This window comes from Mesoplodon densirostris, chromosome 7 (genome assembly GCF_025265405.1).
Source record: "Mesoplodon densirostris isolate mMesDen1 chromosome 7, mMesDen1 primary haplotype, whole genome shotgun sequence".
Classification (NCBI taxonomy): Eukaryota; Metazoa; Chordata; class Mammalia; order Artiodactyla; family Ziphiidae; genus Mesoplodon; species Mesoplodon densirostris.
In genome coordinates, this window is record NC_082667.1 from 35675792 (window position 1) to 35700403 (window position 24612).

Sequence of the window (24612 nt, forward strand, 5' to 3'; positions counted from 1 at the left end):
ATTGTGTTAAACACTAAGTGCTAACCCCATGCTAAGAAAATATACATATATCATTTAATTATCAAATAACCCCATAAGGAAAGTACTATTGCTATTCCTATTTTACAGATATGTCTCATAGAGTTTAAATAACCTGACCATATTTATATGCTTCTAAGAGAAAGAGCTTGGATTTGAACCCCATCTACCTAAATGTTAAGGCCCAACTTCTGAACCATCAAGCTATCTCTGAACTGTGGTTAAGACCATTCTGGCAACAGCATTTTGCTCACAAATGAATGACTAAATGGTAGCGTAGATACAAAACTGGGAAGATGGGAAATGTAGTGGGTGAGAAGAGTAGTAAAAAGAATGGAATACGATGCCATTGTGAATAAAAACCACATAATCAAGTTTTAATCAGTTTGATTCTGTTTAAGAAACTTACCTAATCAAATTAAAAGGCTGCTCCTTGTAAAAATAGGAAAACCGAGCCCAGTTCTGGCAAAGTGTGTACCTTTCATTGACAGGATTAGGAGGTTCTGATGGCTTCCAATATTGACCCTACAGACACGCAAGAAGAAATTACTGAATGACAAAGCAAAAGACAAGGGTGAATAAAGGAACATTGTTTTTATAAAAAGTCTAGTGAATGAGGCAAATGTTCTCTTTCACTTTTCGATTTAGATTTTCATATTCTATTGATGTAAATTACTAAATCACTTAGTGTATTGTAGAGTGTAGTACATTTGCTACACTCTACAATAAATGAAAATAATAGTGCTTTATTTATTAAATTTTCACACCCAGCTAAAACACAAGTTGAAGTCTGAGACTTTGGCTTTACTCAAGCTGCTCCTTTGATCTGGAGTCTTCCTTTCATCTCTACTCAAATTCCAACAGTCACAGCTCAGGGATTCCCACAACTGTATAACTGGCTGGGACTTTGGAAATAGGCTGACATTTTTATTTTATAGATGGAAAAACTGAACCCCAAGCAAAGATAAGTGAATGATCCAAAGTCACACAGCTATGACTGGAATCTCCTCTAGGCAACCTGTCTCGTCCTCACTGGCCATCACTGATATCTGTTTCCCAAAGAACTTAAAATATACAACAGACTTTAGCACTTAAAAGCCTCAATATTGTTTCATGTGTAAGTTCCTTCCCCATTTTTAGGTACTGAGTAGGCTTTATTAATATAAAGTTAATTAGGGCCTAGCAGAGCACTGTCTACACATAGCTGTTCAATATTTTCTCTTTAACTGTTTGCCTAGACAAGTAAACTACTGAAGACAACACTGAGCAAACACCCAATCTAAAATTAAGCACATATGAAAATCTCTGTATGACAAGGTATAAGATTTTATATCATCCAGATTCCAAATTTTGTCTTCTTCTGTAGCTTGTCCTACTGAATCTTGAGAAATGAAATAGAAAAAAAGAAAAAAGCTGCCTATTTGCGTATCTTTAAAAAAAAGGGGGGGGGGGGTTCTTTAAAGCACATAAGAGAAAAATCCAGTACCTAAATCTGTATTCAGGAGAGAAGAAAGGAAAAAAGGTAAAATTAATAGTAAATGATAGCTCTCTGTAGCAAGAGCTCAGTAACACTGATTTTCTAGTGACCGTGGAGGACTCTGCTGGAAGGCTAGATATATGGAGTAAAATTGCTAGTGACTGAGGACAGTTTGGCTTTATGACCTGGTGAGAGTAAGAAAAGAATCAATGCCCTAAAAACAAACAAACAAACAAAAAATCCTCAAAATCTTCAAAAAAAAGAATGAACCCTTTTGCGAAGAATGATTAACAAAGAATGTGTTGCAAAGTGTTTATTAACCCGCTATAGATCTCTCTACCTGATCAAATGCTGTGGCATTATTTAGAATCCATAATCCCCTAGAAGTTCTTTTGCCCCAGGGAAAAGTGTGTGTATGTGTGTATGCGGGGTGGGGTAGTTTCTCTAACACAAGTTAAATTCACCTGAATTGATACTAGTGTTGAGAATTGCCTCTCATTTTGAAAAATTCCTCTAACATACCAAAGATAATCAACTAACCAATGTTGAACAGACCTAGAGTCAACAGTTAACATACTGTTGAATAAATATTGACAGAGGAAAGCTGGAAAAGAGAGAGATTGGCTTTGGGCTTTTGGAAACCATGACAGCAACATCATTTTCAAAAACATGGGCAGGACTTCCCTGCTGGAGCAGTGGTTAAGAATCCACCTGCCAATGCAGGGGAAATGGGTTCGATCCGTGGTCTGGGAAGATCCCACATGCCAAGGAGCAACTAAGCCTGTGTGCCAGAACTACTGAGCCTTCACTCTAGAGTCCAGGAGCCACAACTACTGAGCCTGTGTACTGCAACTACTGAAGCCTGCACGCCTAGAAACCCATGCTCCACAAGAAGAAGCCATCGCAATGAGAAACCTACACACTGCAAAGAAGAGTAGTCCCTGCTTGCTGTAAATAAAGAAAGCCCACGTGCATCAACGAAGACCCAATGCAGCCAATAAGTAAATAATAAAATAAAAATTAAAAAATAAAATTTAAAAAAAGGGCAATGATTTAGATGCCACTTGTTTAAATAGGAATACCTAGTTCTTTTATATTCCAAAGGAATGTGTTTCTCAAAAAGAGGTCATCATCAAAAAGTCTTTATAAGTATAGCAGAGTTAAACAGGAAAAAAGGAAACCAAGGTTCCAGGAGATGACCCAAACGAGTTAAATGTGTTCAGTCAAATAATATCTACTGACAACAGGTGATGAAATTTAAACGCTGAATATCCAAAAGGAAAGGTTTCTCTCAGAAACCCCCAGAAACTAGGCTATCTCGGTTGACAAGCCAAGTTTTAGGTTTGGTTGAATGGGTGCACCTTATAAAATGTCACTTCTTTGTTGAACTCAATATTTTTGTACATGATCTGCCAGCCTCAATCCTACTCCAGAATCTCGGTTGTTTGTCTGAATCTTTCTTATGGACTGAAGTCTTTAGCTTTTTTTGCAGTTGTACTTATGCTTTATTTCCCAGAAATTCCTAGTCTGTGAGCTTGGATTCATGGTTGTGTTCCAGTAATTCCTAACAGAATGCTTTACATATAATTAAAACCAATTATACATTTGATGAATGAATACATGAATGCATGCAATATAAGTCCTTTACAACTTAAAAACTTTATAAATAAGATTTGATGGATAGAAATTTCCAAAAGTTATGTTCTAAAATGTTCTTTTACTATAACTGCTATTTTCAATATGGGTTCTAAAGAAAATTCATGTGCAAATGTAATAATTTTTAAATGAATTTCCACTGAAATCTCAATGTAGAGAGGCATTAACTATGTGTTTCAGCATAGTTCTCAGCTTGGACCTAGGGAGTCTGTGGGGATTTTCCCAACATGAGCGAGATTAAGCAACGTGTCATAAAACAGGAAGCAAATGGAAGATTCCTTCTCCCCACAAGGCAGCCTCTGAATGTGGGAAAGGGAAAACGGGCTCCGTATTTCAAGACCAAGCACATACTTACATCATGGAGTGGAAATGCAGATGAATAAGTGTGAGAATTTAGCAGTCTTTCAATCCCAAACCTTTTCTTCCCATCCTCTATGCCAAAAGGACACCGTGAGAGAATATAATAAACCTACAAGGTAAGCATAAAGAAACACACATTTCAGAACTTTATGCTTTCTATATTTTTTTCAAGTCACAATTTAACAGTCTACTTTGCCTCAGTACAGGATCTGTTTATGGAAGGAACCTTCCCCTTTTTGTTTGGGGGAAGATGTAGAGGTTGGGGTTGTATGGAGGCACAGGTATTTCACCTCCTGGGTATGAGAGCTCCTTACTCCCTTGGGGAGAGGGGGAATGGGTCATATAGGTTATTTTTCTTCTCCTGTCCCAAGCTCCTCTGGGAGTCCTTTGTACCAGAATTCATACTATAATCAGGGTTTCAAGTTAGAGTCTAATACCACTGCTACTAATAGCTCAGGTAGGATAATATGGAGTAGAATGGACACTTGGCCAAGCTGTCTTGAATACTTTTCATTAATTACTCTGATGTTTTGAATAGGGCCTTTTCTTGATATCAGAATTTATTCACTCAAGATTATCACACCTCTGCAACTACTTTGCAATCATTTACATATTTTTATCAGTTTTTTCCTCTATATAATTTGGGCTTTGTGTCCTCTGCTTTTGTATGTTTCTCAATTCAATCTCATCTGTTTTTTGTCTTGAGGAACTTTCCAGTATTTCTGCTTTTCTGACTGCTGATTTTGGCCATTTTAACACTGTTCTATTTTTTTTTAATCTCAAAAAAAAGTTTATTTCTAAGGCAGGAGAGAATAGAGGTTAAAAGAATCTTCCCAAGCTGACCATAACTTTTTTTTTTTTACTTTTTTGGTTCCATAAACTTTTTCTTTTTTTAAAAATATCTTTATTGGAGTATAATTGCCCCACAATGTTGTTAGTTTCTTCTGTATAACAAAGTGAGTCAGCCATACATACACATATATCCCCATATCCCTTCCCTCTTGCATCTCCCTCTCACCCTCTCCATCCCACCCCTCTGGGTGGTCACAAAGCACTGAGCTGATCTCCCTGTGTCATATGGCTGCTTCCCACTAGCTATCTAGTCTACATTTGTATATATGTAAATGCCACTCTCTCACTTCTTCACAGCTTACCCTTCCCCCACCCCGTGTCCTCAAGTCCACTCTCTATGTCTGTGCCTTTATTCCTGTCCTGCCCCTAGATTCCTCAGAACCATTTTTTTTCTTTTATATTCCATATATATGTGTTAGCATATGGTATTTGTTTTTCTTTCTGACTTATTTCACTCTGTAGGACAGACTCTAGGTCCATCCACCTCACTATAAATAACTCAATTTTGTTTCTCTTTATGGCTGAGTAATATTCCATCGTATATATGTGCCACATTTCTTTATCCATTCATCTGTCGATGGACACTTAGGTTGCTTCCATCTCCTGGCTACTGTAAATAGTGCTGCAATGAATATTGTGGTACATGTCTCTTTTTGAATTATGGTTTGCTCAGGGTATATGCCCAGTAGTGGGAATGCTGGGTCATATGGTAGTTCTACTTTTAGTTTTTTAAGGAACCTCCATACTGTTCTCCATAGTGGCTGTATCAATTTACATTCTCACCAACAGTGCAAGAGGGTTCCCTTCTCTCCACAGCCTCTCCAGCATTTGTTGATTCTAGATTTTCTGACGATGGCTATTATGACCCATGTGAGGTGATACCTCATTGTGGTTTTAATTTGCACTCCTCAAATGATTAGTGATATTGAGCATCCTTTCATGTGTTTGTTGGCAATCTGTATATCTTCTTTGGAGAAATGTCTATTTAGGTCTTCTGCCCATTTTTGAATTGCGTTATTTGTTTTATTGATATTGAGCTGCATGAGCTGTTTGTATATTTTGGAGATTAATCCTTTGTCAGTTGCTTCGTTAGCAATTATTTTATCCCATTCTGAGGGTTGTCTTGTCATCTTTTTTATGGTTTGCTTTGCTGTGTAAAAGCTTTTAAGTTTCATTAAGTCCCATTTGTTTATTTTTGTTTTTATTTCCATTTCTTCAGAAGGTGTCCAAAAGGATCTTGCTGTGATTTATGTCAATAGAGTGTTCTGCCTATGTTTTCCTGTGAGAGTTTTATAGTGCCTCGCCTTACATTTAGGTGTTTACTCCATTTTGAGTTTATTTTTGTGTACAGTGTTAAGGAGTGTTATAATTTCATTCTTTTACATGTAGCTGTCCAGTTTTCCCAGCACCACTTATTGAACAGGCTGTCTTTTCTCCATTATATATTCTTGCCTCCTTTATCAAAGATAGGGTGACCATATGTGTGTAAGTTCATCTCCGGGATTTCTATCCTGTTCCATTGATCTATATTTCTGTTTTTGTGCCAGTACCATACCGTCTGGATTACTGTACCTGTGTAGTATAGTTTGAAGTCTAGGAGCCTGATTCATCCAGCTCCATTTTTCTTTCTCAACATTGCTTTAGCTATTCGGGGTCTTTTGTGTTTCTATACAAATTGTGAAATTTTTTGTTATAATTCTGTGAAATCTGAAATTGGTAGTTTGATAGGAATTGCACTGAATCTGCAGATTGGTTTGGGTAGTAGAGTCTTTTTCACAATGTTGATTCTTCCAATCAAAGAACATGGTATATCTCTCCACCTGTTTGTATCATCTTTAATTTCTTTCATCAGTGTCTTATAGTTTTCTGCATACAGATCTTTTGTCTCCTTAGGTAGGTTTATTCCTAGGTATTTTATTCTTTTTGTTGCAATGGTAAATGGCAGCATTTCCTTAATTTCTCTTTCAGATTTTTCATCATTAGTATATAGGAATGCCAGAGATTTCTTTGCATTAATTTTGTATCCTACTACTTTACAAAATTCATTGATTAGCTCTAGTGGTTTTCTGGTAGCATCTTTAGGATTCGGTATATATAGTATCATGTCATCTGCAAACAGTGACATTTTAACTACTTCTTTTCCAACTTGGATTCCTTTTACTTCTTTTTTTTTCTCTGACTGTTGTGGCTAAAGCTTCCAAAACTATGTGGAATAATAGTGGTGAGAGTGGGCAACCTTGTCTTGTTCCTGCTCTTAGTGGAAATGGTTTCAATTTTTCACCATTGAGAACAATGTTGGCTGTGGGTTTGTCATATATGGCCTTTATTATGTTGAGGTAAGTTCCTTCTATGCCTACTTTCTGGAGAGATTTTATCATAAATGGGTGTTGAATCTTGTTGAAAACTTTTCTGCATCTATTAAGATTATCATATGGCTTTTATCCTTCAGTTGGTTAATATGGTGTATCACTTTGATTGATTTGTGTATATTGAAGAATCCTTGCATTACTGGGATAAACTCCACTTGATCATGGTGTATGATCCTTTTAATGTGCTGTTGCATTCTGTTTGCTAGTATTTTGTTGAGGATTTTTGCTTTTATGTTCATCAGGGTTATTGGCCTGTAGTCTTCTTTTTTTGTGACATCTTTGTCTGGTTTTGGTATCAGGGTGATGGTGGCCTCACAGAATGAATTTGGGAGTGTTCCTCCCTCTGCTATATTTTGGAAGAGTTTGAGGATAGGTGTAGCTCTTCTCTAAATATTTGATAGAATTCACCTGTGAAGCCATCTGGTCTTGGGCTTTTGTTTGTTGGAAGATTTTAAATCACAGTTTCAATTTCAGTGCTTGTGATTGGTCTGTTCATACTTTCTATTTCTTCCTGATTCAGTCTTGGCAGGTTGTGCATTTCTAAGAATTTGTCCATTTCTTCCAGGTTGTCCATTTTATTGTCATAGAGTTGCTTGTAGTAATCTCTCATGATCCTTTGTATTTCTTCAGTGTCAGTTGTTACATCTCCTTTTCCATTTCTAATTCTATTGATTTGAGTCTTCTCCCTTTTTTTTTTTTTGAGGTACGCGGGCCTCTCACTGTTGTGGCCTCTCCCGCTGCGGAGCACAGGCTCCGGACGCGCAGGCCCAGCGGCCATGGCTCACGGGACCAGCCACTCCGCGGCATGTGGGATCTTCCCGGACCAGGGCATGAACCCACGTCCCCTGCATCGGCAGGCGGACTCCCAACCACTGCACCACCAGGGAAGCCCGAGTCTTCTCCCTTTTTTCTTGATGAGTCTGGTTAATGGTTTATCAATTTTGTTTATCTTCTCAAAGAACCAGCTTTTAGTTTTATTGATCTTTGCTATTGTTTTCTTTATTTCTTTTTTATTTCTTTTTTTTTTTTTTTTTTTTTTTTTGCTGTACGCGGGCCTCTCACTGCTGTGGCCTCTCCCGTTGCAGAGCACAGGCTCCGGACACACAGGCTCCGCGGCCATGGCTCGCGAGCCCAGCCGCTCCGCGGCATGTGGGATCCTCCGGGATCGGGGCACGAACCCGCGTCCCCTGCATCGGCAGGCGGACTCTCAACCACTGCGCCACCAGGGAGGCCCTTCATTTATTTCTGATCTGATCTTTATGATTTCTTTCCATCGGCTGACTTTGAAGGTTTTTTTTTTGTTCTTCTTTCTCTAATTGCTTTAGGTGTAAGGTTAGGTTGTTTATTTGAGATGCTTCTTGTCTCTTGAGGTAGCATTGTATGCTATAAACTTCCCTCTTAGAACTGCTTTTGCTGCATCCCATGGGTTTTGGGTTGTTGTGTCATGTTTTCATTGTCATTTGTTTCTAGGTATTTTGATTTCCTCTTTGATTTCTTCAGTGATCTCTTGGTTATTTAGTAGCGTATTCTTTAGCCTCTATGTGTTTGTATTTTTTTACAGTTTTTTCCCTGTAATTTATACCTAGTCTCATAGCATTGTGGTCAGAACAGATACTTGATACAATTTCAATTTTCTTAAATTTACCAAGGCTTGATTTGTGACCTAAGATATGATCTATTCTGGAGAATGTTCCATGAGCACTTGAGAAGTAAGTGTATTCTGTTGTTTTTTGATGGAATGTCCTATAAATATCAATTAAGTCCATCTTGTTTAATGTGTCATTTAAAGTTTGTGTTTCTTATTTTCATTTTTGATGATCTGTCCATTGGTGAAAGTGGGGTGTTAAAGTTCCCTACTATGATTGTGTTACTGTTGATTTCCCCTTTTATGTCTGTTAGCACTTGCCTTATGTATTGTTGTGCTCCTATTTGGCTGCATAAATATTTACAATTGTTATATCTTGTTCTTGGATTGATCCTTTGATCATTATGTAGTGTCCTTCTTTGTCTCTTGTAATAGTCTTTATTTTAAAGTCAATTTTGTCTGATATGAGAATTGCTACTGCAGCTTTCTTATGATTTCCATTTGCATGGAATACCTTTTTCCATCCCCTCACTTTCAGTCTGTATGTGTCCTTAGGTCTGAAGTGAGTCTCTTGTAGACAGCATATATACGGGTCTTGTTTTTATATCCATTCAGCCAGTCTAAATGCTGGAGCATTGAATACATTTACATTTAAGATAATTATCAATATGCATGTTCTTATTACCATTTTCTTAATTGTTTTGGGTTTGTTATTGTAGGTCTTTTCCTTGTCCTGTGTTTCCTGTCTAGAGAATTTCCTTTAGCATTTGTTGTGAAGCTGGATTGGTGGTGTTGAATTCTCTTATCTTTTGCTTGTCTGTAAAGGTTTTAATTTCTCCTTTGAATCTGAATGAGATCCTTGCTGGTTAGGGTAATCTTGGTTGTAGGTTTTTCCCTTTCATCACTTTAAATATGTCCTGCCACTCCCTTCTGGCTTGCAGAGTTTCTCCTGAAAGATCAGCTGTTAACCTTATGGGGATTCCCTTGTATGTTATTTGTTGCTTTTCCTTTGCTCCTTTTAATATTTTTCCTCTGTATGTAAATTTTGATAGTTTGATTAATATGTGTCTTGGAGTGTTTCTCCTTGGCTTTATCCTGTATGGGACTCTCTGCGCTTCCTGGACTTGACTGAGTATTTCCTTTCCCATATTAGGGAAGTTTTCAACTATAATGTCTTCAAATATTTTCTCAGTCCCTTTCTGTCTTCTTCTTCTGGGACCCCTATAATTCGAATGTTGTTGTTTTTAATGTTGTCCCAGAGGGTTCTGAGACTCTCTTCAATTCTTTTAATTCTTTTTGTTTATTCTGCTCTGCAGTAGCTATTTCCACTATTTTATCTTCCAGGTCACTTATCCAGTCTTCTGCCTCAGTTTTTCTGGTATTGATTCCTTCTAGAGAATTTTTTTTTTTTGGCTGCTTTGTGTCTTTGTTGTTGTGCACACGTTTTCTCTAGTTTCAGCAAGTGGGGACTACTCTTCATTGTGGTGCATAGGTTTCTCATTACGGTGGCTTCTCTTGTTGCAGAGCATGAGCTCCAGGTGCACAGGCTTCAGTAGTTGCAGCACATGGGCTCTAGAGCACAGGCTCAGTAGTTGTGGCACACTGGCTTAGTTGCTCCACAGCATGTGGGATCTTCCCAGACCAGGGCTTGAACCCGTGTCCCCTGCATTGGCAGGCGGATTCCTAACCAATGCACCACCAGGGAAGCCCCCCTTCTAGAGAATTTTTTATTTCATTTATTGTGTTGTTCACCATTGTTTGTTTGCTCTCTAGTTATTCTAGGTCCTTGTCAAACATTTCTTGTATTTTCTCCATTCTATTTCCAAGATTTTGGATCATCTTTACTATCATTACTCTGAATTCTTTTTCAGGTAGACTGCCTATTTCCTCTTCATTTGTTTGGTCTGATAGGTTCTTATCTTGCTCCTTCATCTGCTGTGTGTTTCTCTGTCTTTTGATTTTGCTTAACTTACTGTGTTTGGGGTCTCTTTTTTGCAGGCTGCAGGTTTGTAGTTCCCGTTATTTTTGGTGTCTTCCTGGAGGGGACTGTTGCATGTGTTCTGGTGGATGAGGCTGGATCTTGTCTTTCTGGTGGGCAGGACTGTGTCCAGTGGTGTTTTGGGGTGTCTGTGAACTTGTTATGATTTTAGGAAGCCTCTCTGCTTATGGGTGGAGTTGTGTTCCTGTCTTGCTCATTGTTTGGTGTGGGGTGTCCAGCACTGGGGCTTGCTGGTCATTGAGTGGAGCTAGGTTTTAGCATTGAAATGGAGATCTCTGGGACATCTCTCACCGATTGATATTATGAGGTCTCTGGTGGTCCAATGTCCTGCACTCAGCTCTCCCACCTCAGAGTCTCAGGCCTGACACCCGGCCAGAGTACCAAGACCCTGTCAGCCACACGGCCAGGTACATGGGGAGTTTCATGCCTTTTGGGAAGTCTGAGGTCTTCTGCCAGTGTTCAGTAGGTGTTCTGTAGGAGCTGTTCCACATGTGGATGTGTTTGATGTATTTGTGGGGAGGAAGGTGATCTCCACATCTTACTCCTCCACCATCTTGCAGGTCCTTCTTCTTAGCACTGTTTTAGATATACTTCTCTTCACCTCCCCTTTTAAATATTTTATTGTTTAAGGAATTGCTGATTGCAATGTTTGTCACCCTTGACAAACATTAGATGATCATCATTATTTAATCTGGTTATTCATTTTAAGGGCAGTTCAATATTATGTCTTGGTAAATAAATGAAAATTTATGCAAAGTTGTTTTAATTTTATAAATAATGTGATAAATATTAACTATTTTACATACTTTGCATTATTTCCCTAGGAAACGTTCACCAAAAAATTCTCCAAAAAGAACTCTGTACTGGGGAGCTAACAAAGTGGAAAATTTTACTCTTCCAGATATTAAGACTTATTATAAAGCTATGGTAATAAATACAGCATGATGTTGTCAAACAAGAACAAATCCAAACTTAGGAAAGATTTTAACGATTACTGCAAGAGGATGAGGGGTACTGTTGCAATAGAGAGATCTGGGAACATCTGAAAAGCCAAGCATAAAATGACTTCTTTTATAGGGAAAAGTAAGCCAAGTTCAGGAAGTGTCTTTCTTTGTGTTAAGGAAGGGCTAGTCTACATGCCAACACTGGTTAAGGTTGAGGGTGCAGCAAAGTTTAGGGTCTTTTGGGGGAGTAAGTTCAACTGAATTTTGGTTAATTTACCTAACAGTCCTTTGTTTCAAGTGATCAATGAGGATGCATAGTTCAGCTAACCATTTATGAAACAAAGAGTGGGAATGTGTCTAACCTTTTTTACCACAAAGTAATAACAAAAGGAAGAAATTGTAAGGGTAAGTATAGATCTAAAATGCTACTAAGCCACAAAAAAAAAAAGTCAATTTTGTCATTCACAACAACATGGATGGACCTGGGGTGTATTATTCTTAGTGAAATAAGTCAGAGAAAGACAAATACTGTAAGTTATCACTTACGGTAGAATGCGATATGTAGAAAATAAAAAATAAAAAAAAGAATGAACATAACAAAACAGAAACAGATTCAGAAAGATAGAGAACAAACTAGTGGTTACCAGTGCAAAGAGGGATGGAGGGAGGGGTGAGACAGGGATAGGGAATAAGAGGTACAAACTACTGTGCATAAAATAAATAGGATACATGGATATAGTGTACAGCACAGGGAATATAGCCAGTATTTTATAACTTTAAATGGAGTATAATCTGCAAAATTATTGAATCACTATGTTGTACAAAAAAAAATGCCTAGTACATAGTAAGTGCTATTTAAGTGTTTGCTATTATTAACAGTAAGAATATTCTAAGGAACCTCAAAATTATTTTGCACATTTGCAGGGTCACTGGATTAAGTATATACTTGCAAATATGATTACTTTAAGAAGAATACAAATTTGGATACATGAGTTTGGTATATGTTAAAATATATCAATAAGAAAGAGAGAAAGAAAGAAAGAAGGAAAGAGAGAGAGAGAGAGGGAGGGAGGGAGGGAGAGAGGGAGGAAGGAAGGAGGGAAGGAAGGGAGAAAGAGAAAGAAGAAAGAGAGTAAAGAAAGATGGAGGGACAGAGGAAGGAAGGAAAGAACTGAAATTTCCCTGGTGCCAAATCTTAGAGCATTTCCTTTAGAGAACTTGTAATTATAAATTCTTTTTCTCTTCTCTTTGAGATGTATGTAAATATTTTTAAAAGCTAAATAAGCCTCTTGCCAGTTTCATAACTCAGGAGTGTTTTTCTTAAGTTTTCCAGGAACCATCTCTTTTAAATGTAAACATCAAGAAAGATAACATCCCTGTTTCCTTGGCTCTATGGGAGTGTAGTCTAGGTACCTGGTTCCAAGCTCTAACTACCTGCTCCACATAGATAAATGAGAAGTTTTTATTATTATTATCATTATTATTATTATTTGGGATAGAGACAACTAATACTGATGAACACTTCAATTAGCAGATGAATTTAGAATAAATTATGTGGCAAACAGTGCTGTCAAGTCAAACGGGGGGTTATCTATGAATATTCTTTAAGTCATATAAGGAAGGGTGGTTCTTTGCAATAAGTGGTTTTACAGAACAAGAAGAGTGGGAGATTTCTTTAAATTGTCCCAATTTTCCAGGAACAGAACTCAGGCATAGTTCAACATTGTCAGTATGGATACAAAAACAGACACAGATCAAAGCAGCAGAATCAAACCCAGAAGTAGATACACGAATATCTAGACACATGAGTTACGACAAAGAGGGAACTGTAAAACAGTATGAAAAGTTGAATGTTTTCAATAATTGGTGTAAGTCAAATGACTATATATATGGGGGAGAAAAGGCCACTATTGTGCACCACGAAGAAAAATTAATTCCAAGTGGACAGTAGTTCTCAATGTGAAAAGTAAAATAATACAACTTCTAGAATACAGGAAATAACTTCATGATCTTGGTGGTAGTTAAAGGTTAACAGCTTTATTCATAAAGTAAAGGCTCGAGAAAGTAGACTACAGTTGACCCTTGAACAACGTTGGGGAAGGGGCACTGACACCTTTGGGCAGCCAAAAATGTGAGTATAATATATAGTTTGCCTTCTGTACACAAGGTCCCTCCATATCTGTGGTTCCACATCTAAGAATTCAACCAACCATGGATCATGTAGTAGTGTACTATTTACTATTGAAAAAAATCCATGTGTAAGTGGACCCTTGCATTTCAAACCCATGTTGTTCAAGAGTCAAGTGTGCATTAAAATTAAGAATATCTGTTTATGAAAAGAAATGAAAAAGGAAGCGCAAAGTAAGAAAATATCAGTAAAATATATAATGAATAAAGGGTTCAAATAAAGAATATATAAACTGTTCCTACAAATCAACAAGGGAAGACCTAACTGAAAAACAAAATCAAGAGACATTAGCAGGGACTTAACAAAAGTGCACGTCTAAATGCCCAATAAACATAAACAAGGAGATCAATCTCATCTGAGACTGCAAATTAAACCATAATGATACATACACAAATAAGTTTCCATAGAAAGTAATGAAAATTAATGAATAAAAGCTCATACAATTAACCAACCATAGCTAATTTAATCAACCAAATAAATGTTGAGCCAAAGAAGCCAGACTCAAAAGAATACATACCATATGACTCCATTTTTTATAAAGTTTAAAAACAGACTATGCTAATCTCTGCTGTTAAAAGTGAAAGTCTACCTCTGCTGTGAGGGGCAGGAATAGTGACTAGAAGGAGGCACTAGGGCTTCTGGAGGGCTAGGAAAGTTTTCTCTTTTGATCTGGGTGGTGGTTACATAGCTGTGTTCATTTTGTGATTGAATTCAAAGAGCAGTGCACACTTGTGGGCCTATCTCTATTTATGTTATGCTACAGTTTAAAAAGAAAGATTGGTACTTTTTAGGGTTGAGAAAGATATGTGGAAAACAGCATTCTCCTATGCTGTTAATAGGACTCTATATTAGTACATAATTTTGTAAAGGGTGATAGTGTAACACATATACATTTTTAAATGTGCATGCTGTTAGATCCAGAAATTATCTATGTGGTACCCATTTTGCAGAAAAATTTACATATATGCCGAAATATGTAAAAACCAGGTTGTAAACAGCAGAATGTTTGCAACATCAGAAAAATTGGAAACAAACTCAAAAACTGTCAGAAGTGAAAATGTTTTATAAAATTATGTTACATCTATAAATTAGATATTAGAAATACATATCGTGAGCCTCAGATGTCATGATGATTGTGAAGATGCTTTGAAAAGTATGAAATTCTGTACCAATGTAAGATACTCTTGTAATACTGTACATTTGTGAACTACAGTATTCTGGAAGAAGATAGGAAGGAAGGGTATTTTCTACATCAACCTTCCAAATAATTTCCTGAACAGAGCAAGAACAGTATTGCTCCACTATGAAGGAGAGGAAATTGTTGAGGTTTTTTTTTTTTGAATTTTTGAATTTTATTTTATTTATTTTTTATACAGCAGGTTCTTATTAGTTATCTATCTTATAAATATTAGTGTATATGTATGTCAATCCCAATCTCCCAATTCATCCCAACTGTTGAGTTTTAATGCTGAATTAACCTAAGACATTGGCACTCTTTACAAAGAACAAGTAAAGATAAATGAGTACTGACATTTCTATATCTGAGCAAGTTGCTAAGTTGTTCCTACAGTTTCACTGGCCTTTTGTTAACAACTTTTTAATGCAACAAGTATATCTGAAGGATTTACGGTTTGCAGCATGCTTCATGTATATTCTTTTATTTGATCTTCCGAAAAATGCCAGTCTATCATTCTCTCTGTTTTAAGAGGTTATCTTGTTTAGACAGTAGAGCTATTAACTGAAACCAGGCCTTCTGATTCCATGCCGTGTGCTCAACGTTCCCTTAAAGGCTGCCTCTTATATTTTTTGTTGCTGCTGCTACTTTTTAATCCAGGTAGGAAAAGGAAGAAAATTTTTAGTTTGTGGATTTGCAATTTTTATGTAAATTCTATGCACTACATTTGTTTAATATTCCTGTCAGTGAATTTTAAATATATATATATATAACTAGGGACTAGAAAAATGATTATTTCAAAATCCTTCTTAGACACTTAAGAGTGCTGAACCTAAAGGGAAGGAAGTCTCTCATTCTTCAGGGAAAGAGAGTAAGTAGTCTCAAGGGGAAGGGTCTTGTGATTGTTAGGACCCTGGTAACTTCATTAATAGGTTACAGATACATGGGGTAAGAGCAACAAAGAATCTGAATTTTTTTGCCTATAAAGTCAGATCAATAATAATATCTCATACTTATTGAACCCTTAGTATGTTCCAGAAACTAGTCAAAGTCATTCATACCTTAACTCATTGAATTCTCAGGGTAACCTATGAGGTGGCTATTACTCCTATCTTAACAGGAAGAGACAATGGCACAGAAACTGTGATTAAGAGAGAGGTTTTCAATGGGAAATTTCAAGATCCTAGGACTACAAATGGAGAGGAAATATTATTATTCAAAAGAATGAAAACAAAAATTAAAAAAAAGAAAGACTGAAAACAGTTTTAAATGAAAGGAAAAAGTTCTGATGTTTCTCAAATGCTATCTATTGTGAACAAAGTAACATGGCACCTGCCATGTCAGTAAACAAGGAATGTTGCCTGCCACCAAGCTGTCAGCCACTGTAGCCTCCCCACAACAGGGAATTCAGGATGGAGAAAAACAGGATACACGTCCTACATAGTTAAGAGTCATATCAAAGGAATAATTTCAATGAGCCCAGACTCTTGCATCTTCCCATGCATAGTAAAGCACTAAAATCACTAACTTGAGATATCTGGTTTTTGTGATTAGCAGCAATCTTTTAATGTACCACTACATGTATTTTTTTCCAGCAACAAGTCCTATGTACCCTGGCTCCTCCCTTACCTGTTATAACAGTTCCTCAGAGTTCGCAGGAATGTCCTTGAATAAAACATAATTCTCAACTTTTAGGTTGTGCATTTTTTCAGTCAACACCATAACAAAGAAATTAAAACATTCCATTTCCAGTTGGAATGACCAATATTCTTTCTGCTATGCACCGAATTTATAAAACCAAACTATAAGTTTATAAAACCATTTTACAAAAATCTTACAAAACCAAAGTCCTCTGGCTCTCAATTAAGTGATTTCCCCAATATTGCAAGAGGCCTCTCTTTGCTGTGTCCATGCTGTCAACCACTCACATTTAAACGACAGCTGGAGAAGTAGGGGGGTTAACAGGGTTAAGTGGTCCAAGCAGCCTTTCAAACCTGCCCAACACCACCAAACACTTATCAAAATTTACACAGAAACACCTTGTAGACATAGTATCGCACACGCACACATATAAAAGCACACACAGGCACACATCCCTTATGCCAAGGGATGTGCCCAAAGGTCTTCTCTACCTACAATTCTGTTTCTTGATGAGGATGGAAAGAAGCTGGACTCATCTTCAATGAGGAAGAGCTCCTGCCGATGTCTGGTGAATTGGGCAGTGAAATATTCAGCATGAGGATGCTTCACATTCCTTGGGAGCTTCAGAGGCCCAAGCATACAGCTAAAAGGAATTTTGTCAGCTCGAGGAATATCACTCTCCTTAATAGGCATTTTGATTCCCAACACTTCAGCGTAAGTAACTAATACCTCCCAAGGGGCATGGATCTTGACAAAATAAGTTTTCCCATCTTCGGAGTTCTGTATAAAATGGAGGCAAAATAACAGAAAGATTACTGAGTTGATTAAAGAAAGAAAATTTTACAAAATCTCAAACAAATTAAAGACATCAAGTATTTTCAATTTATTGAAAAATTTCAGCAAAACTTTGCAAATGCTCAAAACAATTATACATATTATACTTACATATATATGTATATATGTGTATACTATATGTGTGTGTGTGTGTGAGAGAGAGACATAGAGACAGACAGAGACAAAGAATATTTTTAAAAATATATTTCAGGGTCAATGTACACTAGTCTGAAGTCCATAGAAACACATGTGGTTCTGGGAAATCTCTTAAGTTTTTAGCAACTAGCTATAAGCTTAGAACTGTGTTTAGGGTATATGAAAAATACATACAAAGTATAAGATATACTCCCTCTTCTTACCCAGTTTTGATGTATCACCTACACCTAAAGGAGGAACTTTAGGTAATAAGGGTTCATTACACAGGAGAATAATTAAGTTGCACATAGAATATGTGGTATAATTCATATTTACTAGTTCAGTAAATTACAGGGATAAATAAGAAGTAGAGACTATTAATTTAGAAGTAGAGAGTATTAGAGTTTCACGGACAGGGTGGGATCTGAAATAGGTCTTTAAAAGTAATTTTGAAGGAAATTCTAGAAAACCAGTAAATGGTAGGAGGTTAAAAAAAATTTGGCATATTCATGAGCACAAAAAGTGTCTTGACTTAACTAGAAGGTTGTGTTGCAAGATAGCCAGGTTAACTAGTTAGGGTGCTAGATTATAGGCTGCCTTCAAAATGACACAGATATGAAACAAAAACCATGTCTTTACTTTCTCTGGATCCTGACTAGAACTATTTATGCCTATTTTTAAAGTGTTCCACTCATCCCTTATCATCTCAAATTCAAAGCACTGACCTACTTATTTACCTGGAAGACCACAGGCCCTACCATTCCCAGTTACATGTCAGTAGCCAAGAAAGCTATTGTTTTACTCCCAAACACAAAGTCTAGCCAGTCAAAGATCAGAGGAGAAGAAAACAAAACTTAAAAAATCAAGACTCTGATATAGATTAACAATTACATTTACCATTTTATCTTCAATTTCCAGCTCAAGACCTATTTTTCTGAGATTTTCTTCAAACTCTTTTCTTCTTTCCTATGGAAAAACAAATTAGTAGAATTATGTAAAACCCTTTTATTTGCCCAGCGATAAACAGACTTGTTACACAATGACTGTGCCTCCAGATGGTCCCTTGGTTGTATATAAAAGTACTCTATGTATTACCCCCACCTGAGTGCCATGGCCTGCTTTTCACCTATATTATAAATCACAGTATAACTATAAAAATCCAATATATCGGGCTTCCCTGGTGGCGCAGTGTTTGAGAGTCCGCCTGCTGATGCAGGGGACACGGGTTCGTGCCCCGGTCCGGGAAGATCCCACATGCCGTGGAGCGGCTGGGCCCGTGAGCCATGGCCGCTGAGCCTGCGCGTCCGGAGCCTGTGCTCCACAATGGGAGAGGCCACGGCGGTGAGAGACTCGCGTACCACACACACACAAAAAAATCCAATATATCTAGGAATAATCTCCAGGAAATATGCAGGACCTCTATCTGAAGAAAATGCAGAAAACTTTACTAATTAACATAAAAAATTTGATAAACAGAGAGACATATTATACTCCTAGTTGGGAAGATTCAGTACTACAAAGATATCAGTATTCTTCAAATAAAGGACATATTTAATGCAATTTTGAGCCAAAATATTATCATGACTTTTTAATCATGAAGAATAATTTCACTTAGAAAAAGTAAAATTAAATTTAATTCAATTAAATGCAAATAATCATTATTGTGGGCTTTAAAACTGATTAATTGTTGAAAAATCTTTTGGCTTTATGATTTAAGTGTGAAAAAATTGTAACAGTGATTTAAGTATAATTCAAGTATGATTTAACTCTTATGTAAGTGTGAAAAATATAAATGTGACTTAAATGTAAAAAATTATGACTTAAGTGTGAAAAATAGTAACTGAAATTTTAAAAGGTTTCACTAGGATATTACAGGACACATCTTCAAATGGATATGTCCACCTTGAGAGATCTTCAAACTTTACAAGGAATAAAATATAATTTTAATGGGTTCTTTTTCTCCATTTCCAAAGTTTACTACATGTGAGAATATGTCTATGAGTAATTCTCCTCTCTCTGATACCCTTTCACAATTGCCCTTCTCCTAGGTTACCAAAGAAAAGGCAGGCTGTGAACATCCAGGAAAGCAAAAACAAAACAAAACAACAGGGGGCAGAGGGGGACATTCAAAATATTGTTATCAGTATTTAAAAAAGTGAATCTTCTCACTTTAGTAACAAATGCTTTTGCAAGTCATGTGGACACCAATTCTCTGAGTTCAGTAAAACTGAAGGCGGAGCTAAGAGGATTATTAGGTGACAGACCATTAAACATTACTTTTATGATAAATCACTTTGTAATTTGGGGCTATAATTCAGGAGCTCAAAAAAGATTCAAACTGCTAAAACAGTACCTTTTCTACTCCAATCTACTCATCTCAACAAGCTTAATTTATACAAACATATATAAAAATAGAATATACTTGAAGCTGAACCATCTCATTCTAGGAATAATTCTCATTCATCTACAAATAAGGAAAATATTGTTTTTGGGGTTTTTTTTTACATCTTTATTGGACTATAATTGCTTTACAGTGGTGTGTTAGTTTCTGCTTTATAACAAAGTGATTCAGGTATACATATATATCTATCCCCATATCTCCTCCCTCTTGCGTCTCCCTCCCACCCTCCCTATCCCACCCCTCTAGGTGGTCACAAAGCACCGAGCTGATCTCCCTGTGCTGTGTCTGCTTCCCACTAGATGGCGGAGGAGTAAGATGTGGAAAATATTGTTTAAAGCCCCTGTGTTCATTTCATTAATTGACGCATTTAGGATGATGTTACTTTTGATGTTTGATAACTACTTGTCAAATATTGTAGTATATTCATGATGTTTTATCAATTATACACTTGTACAGTTGTAAAAAAAACCCTCAAAACAAAAGAAGAAGGTTAAGGCTTAGACTGTTCTGGTGAAAGGAAATAAAAACATTTCAAGGTATATACACATTTGTTGTAGCAAACTTAAGACTGAACAAACAATAAAAGACTCCCAAAGATAAAGCACTTAAATAAGGAAAAAATTATGTGGACAGAGTGGAAGGAAAATTTTAGGTGGAGAAAAATAAATGATGTAAAATTCGAAGTGTTAAAAAAGAGTTTCTTCATATGATTCATTTTTTAAAATAAATGATGGTGAGTGTCAAATTTCCATGGTATTTACCTTCTAGAGATATATGCTAAAAACTGGACCATTTACAAAACATTGTATATTATATCCTTTGCAACTACTGAAATGTACGATAAATAATGGTAGTTGGGGAAGACTTGTAGATGAATCAGGCTTTCAGCGGAGTCCAGGAGTTCATTTTAGACCTGCTGAGTCTGAGATTCTGTAAGACTTCCAAGTAGAGATGTAGAATAGTCACATGGGAAAGAAGTACAAACTGGAAAGGTAAACGTTGGAATTAGCACAAACATGGTTTTAAATTTTAAAACTGTGAGACAGGAAGCATCATCAAAGAAGTCAATGTAGGCTGAGAAAAAAAGAGGATTAAGGACTGAACCTGAGGCACTACAATAACAAGAAATCAGGGAGAAGAAAAGATTGAGAAGGAGCAGCTAGTGAAATAAGAAGAAAACTAAGAGAATGTGGAGACCTGGAAGCTGAGTGAAGAACATAAACTGTAGAGAAGGAAATGGTAAGCAGTGGCAAATGCTGCTAACAGGTCAAGCAAGATGAGGGTTGAGACTTGATCATTGGATTCATTTATCTGAAGATAAGCAGAGTGGGTGACATTAAGGCCTGATAGGAATGGGTTTAAGAGAAAACTAGGCAAAAAGGAAATTGACAAATCGACATTAGCTGGCAGGGAAATTGAGATTAAGAGGAGGTTTTTGTGCTTGCTTTTTAATTTGTTTTTAATACGGAAGATTTAACAGCACATTTATTTATTGAAAGAAATGATCCTGTAAAGAACAACACAAAATGCAGTTTTAAGAGAGAGGAAAGAATCATAAAAGCAATATCCCTAAGTAGGTATACAGAAAAGAGTTAATATAACAGGCTTGAAACTGCTATCCTTAGAAAGGCCTGCCTGCAAGGTTGGTTCTGGTGTCTGGGAACTTGGTTTTTGGGAGGGTTCCCACCATTCCCAGAACTACTAAGAGTGGCTCACTTTACCTCAATTGTTTGTACAAACTATGTAGTTCATACTGAACATCTGCTTTTTTCCAGGACTATGGAATGTTGGTATGAGATAGGCAGAAGGTTACAAGGACCAGCCCCCAATAAAATCCTACAGCTCTGAGTCTTTAATGAGCTTCTTTAGTAAACAGTACTTCCAATGTGATGTAATACATTGTTACTGGAGGAATTAACTGCATCCTGTGTGACTCCACTGGGAGAGAATTCTTATAAGCTTGCTCCTGGTTTTCTCTGGACTTTGCCCCATGCATCTTTTCCTTTTGCTGATTTTGCTTTTATTATTTCATTGCAATAAAACATAGCCATTGAGTATGGCTACATGCTGTGTCCTGTGAGTCCTTTTAGTGAGTCAGCAAACCTGGGGGGAGTCTTGTTGACTCCTAAACGGTAGGCAAGAAGAAAGGGTTCCAGAACACAAGCAAATGTGTTGGCTTTAGATAGAAGGATAAATAGTTCATTTATGGTAAAAGGAAGAAAGGTAGATTATACAGGTGGAAGATGCTGGTAGATGGACAAATGTGGTAATGAAAATTAAGAATTTCTTTTCTATTTGCTTCAGTTTTCTCAGTGACTTAGAAAAGTGGTCAGCTAAGCTTGAAAATGGGGAGGATACATAGAAGGTGTGAGAGAGAAAAAATTGTAAAACAGTCACCCAGGAGAGTGGGAAACTGAATAAATTAAGAAAGTAAAGTATGACTGGCAGATAGCATTAAGGACCAAGTTGAGATCTATCAGCACAAATATGAGATAAAACCAGTAAGTGAATTGTATGTCTGTCTTTCTGCATGGTTCTAGCATTAGTAGGTGGAGAGTTGGGTTTAACTAAAATTGTTTTTCAAAGTTAAGTACAATTGAGAGATGGGCAAGGGATTTGATGGCACATGCAATAGAGTATAATATGACATGAGATTTAAACTGAATAAGCCTAAAAAAGAGCATAAACATAAGGAGTAGCAGTAAAAAGGTAGTTAAGATAATTGTATCTTATCTGGTCCTGGTGCAGTTGAAGGAAGAAGAGTATTGTTCAGACATATTCGAGGAATTGGTCAGACAGTTGGATACTTTGAATGAGATTATAAAGAGTTGTAGTTATTAGTAATGACAAGTTCTAGGGGAGTGAATGGCTGAGTTAGAGACTAAGATACTTGCAAAAGGGAGTTCAAGGAACAGAGAGGCTAGGATGCCAAAATAATCATCTAGATAACCATTGAGATAATCAATACTTAAAAAGGGAGTATTTGTGGAGACAGTGATAGTGAGCCAGAAGCTAAAATTGTTGAGAAATAGAACAGAAGACCAGGGACAGATTAATGACAGCAACAATGCAGGGTAGCGATAACTCCAATGAGATTTAAAAATCAGGACCTTCAAGGCTGAGCGAGGGAGGATAGACTGTAATTAACAATAAGATAAAAGGAGAGCAGGCATTCATCCATTTCCAGAAAAAGTGTAAGGGAAAACCACCACCGCTTGAGAGGACTGCTGTGGAAGGCACCAAACCCACACGAGGAGCTACGCTTGAAGGGGACATTCAGAGAAGAGCTGAATATGGTGATAGTGAATGAATTTTAGAGGCCTGGTGGAAGAGTTTCCAGGCAAAGGGTGGAAGAAATGGACAGAAATGGCTATGTGCAGGGCCTTATGGGGATGATAGCTACAGTTTTTTACTTTATGTGACATTTATTTCCTATGTAAGTATGTTAGCAAATGTAGCTTACCCATATGAATTAATATATTAATTCATTATTTCAAATATCTAATATTTATTAAGCATCCATTATGCTCTAACTGCTGTTCTAAGCATTTGAGTATACAGTAATGAACAAGACAAAGTCCTTGGTTTTGTGAACTTAATTTATGGTGTTAGAGACAGTAAACAAGTAAAAAAATGAATAAATAATGTAAGTTCAGAAAGTGATATGGTCAGAAAGAACATAATATCAAGGCTATTCAGATAAAATGGATTAATGAGAGTTGAAATGAAAATTAAACACAAAAGATAAATATTACATTCAGACATACACCTCAAATTCTGGAGGTCACATTTAATATCAAAGGTGAGCTATATAAAAAATATATCAGTCACTTGGGAGAAGAAAAAGAAGTCACTGTCCAAAATATCCAAAAAATAAAATTGACTTAACACATCCATTCTTAGGCTGCTTATTTTGTAGTCTTTTCACTCAGTTTCAGCTTTCAGTAACACTCTGGGGCTGCTAACTTTTACAACATAATTCAGAGGAAACATCTCTGTCAAAGTATAGAATGTGCTTCTTTTTATTATTCCCATCTCTCTTACATAAGTACTTACTGCCTTCAGTTCAGCTTCTTTCTTTATGTCATCAACATAGGAAAGCACAAAATCAATTTGCCTAATCCCATCTCGGAAGAAGATAGAATCTTTGCTTTGTTCATCTTTTTTAAACTGCAGGAGACATGAATGACACAACTTTAAATTATAGTTTTACTTTCAGATGGCAAAAACTTGAAAGGGATTAGCTAAAATTTGGTCACCATCTAATTTTTTTCAGTCCTGAAATGACAGATGAAAACAAACAGAGTTTTCATCAACAGAAGATCATGCTTATTTAAGAAAGTGAAATGCCATAAAGAAGTTACATATTAAATAAAGACTCAAGATGAAGCTAAGCATATTTACTACATGCACACACAATAAAAATGCTACAATCATACCAAAACACAAAATGAATACATGTATACATTGATCCCAAAATGCATAGTCAGAGAGATTTGTTATCTTCATTAAACAACGTACCAATAAGTCCAACAAATAATTCATGGTCACACACTACTTTGGGGGTATAATTAATTATAGACTAATTAATGAAACTCACTGCAAGAACATAAACTTATGATTAATGCTTATATGTATGTTTTCATAAAATTGCTAATTTCTAATTCAACTTTTGAAGGGTTAAAATGAAATCAACATGCAGTTAAAAATTAGAAAGCAAGTTAGCTTGCCAGCTGGCTTCACTACAAGTAAACTCTCATGCAAATCTCCTTTCAATATCAACTTCCTAAATGAGATAAAAGCAATCCGCTGTTTAAATTTGTGTTATTCTCTCAGTATAATCGTCAAACTTACAAATTCAGCTTTCACATGTGTAGTTCATTAATTCCTCCCCTTTCAAAACTGCAAAAATACTAGAGAGCTTCAGAAAGAAGAGATTTCATGTTTGACTGATTTGGTCTTCTTTATAGTTTATATAT

General features: G+C 36.5%; 1 protein-coding gene across 1 annotated transcript in view; it reads right to left on the bottom strand.

Annotated features, from left to right (window-relative positions):
- ANO5 (anoctamin 5) overlaps positions 1-24612 on the bottom strand; it is a 103663-nt gene that overhangs the window by 44376 nt on the left and 34675 nt on the right. The window contains 5 exon segments of the mRNA XM_060103573.1: positions 428-543; positions 3507-3620; positions 16759-17043; positions 18130-18198; positions 23690-23803. Of these exon segments, the coding sequence (XP_059959556.1) occupies positions 428-543; positions 3507-3620; positions 16759-17043; positions 18130-18198; positions 23690-23803 (698 nt within the window).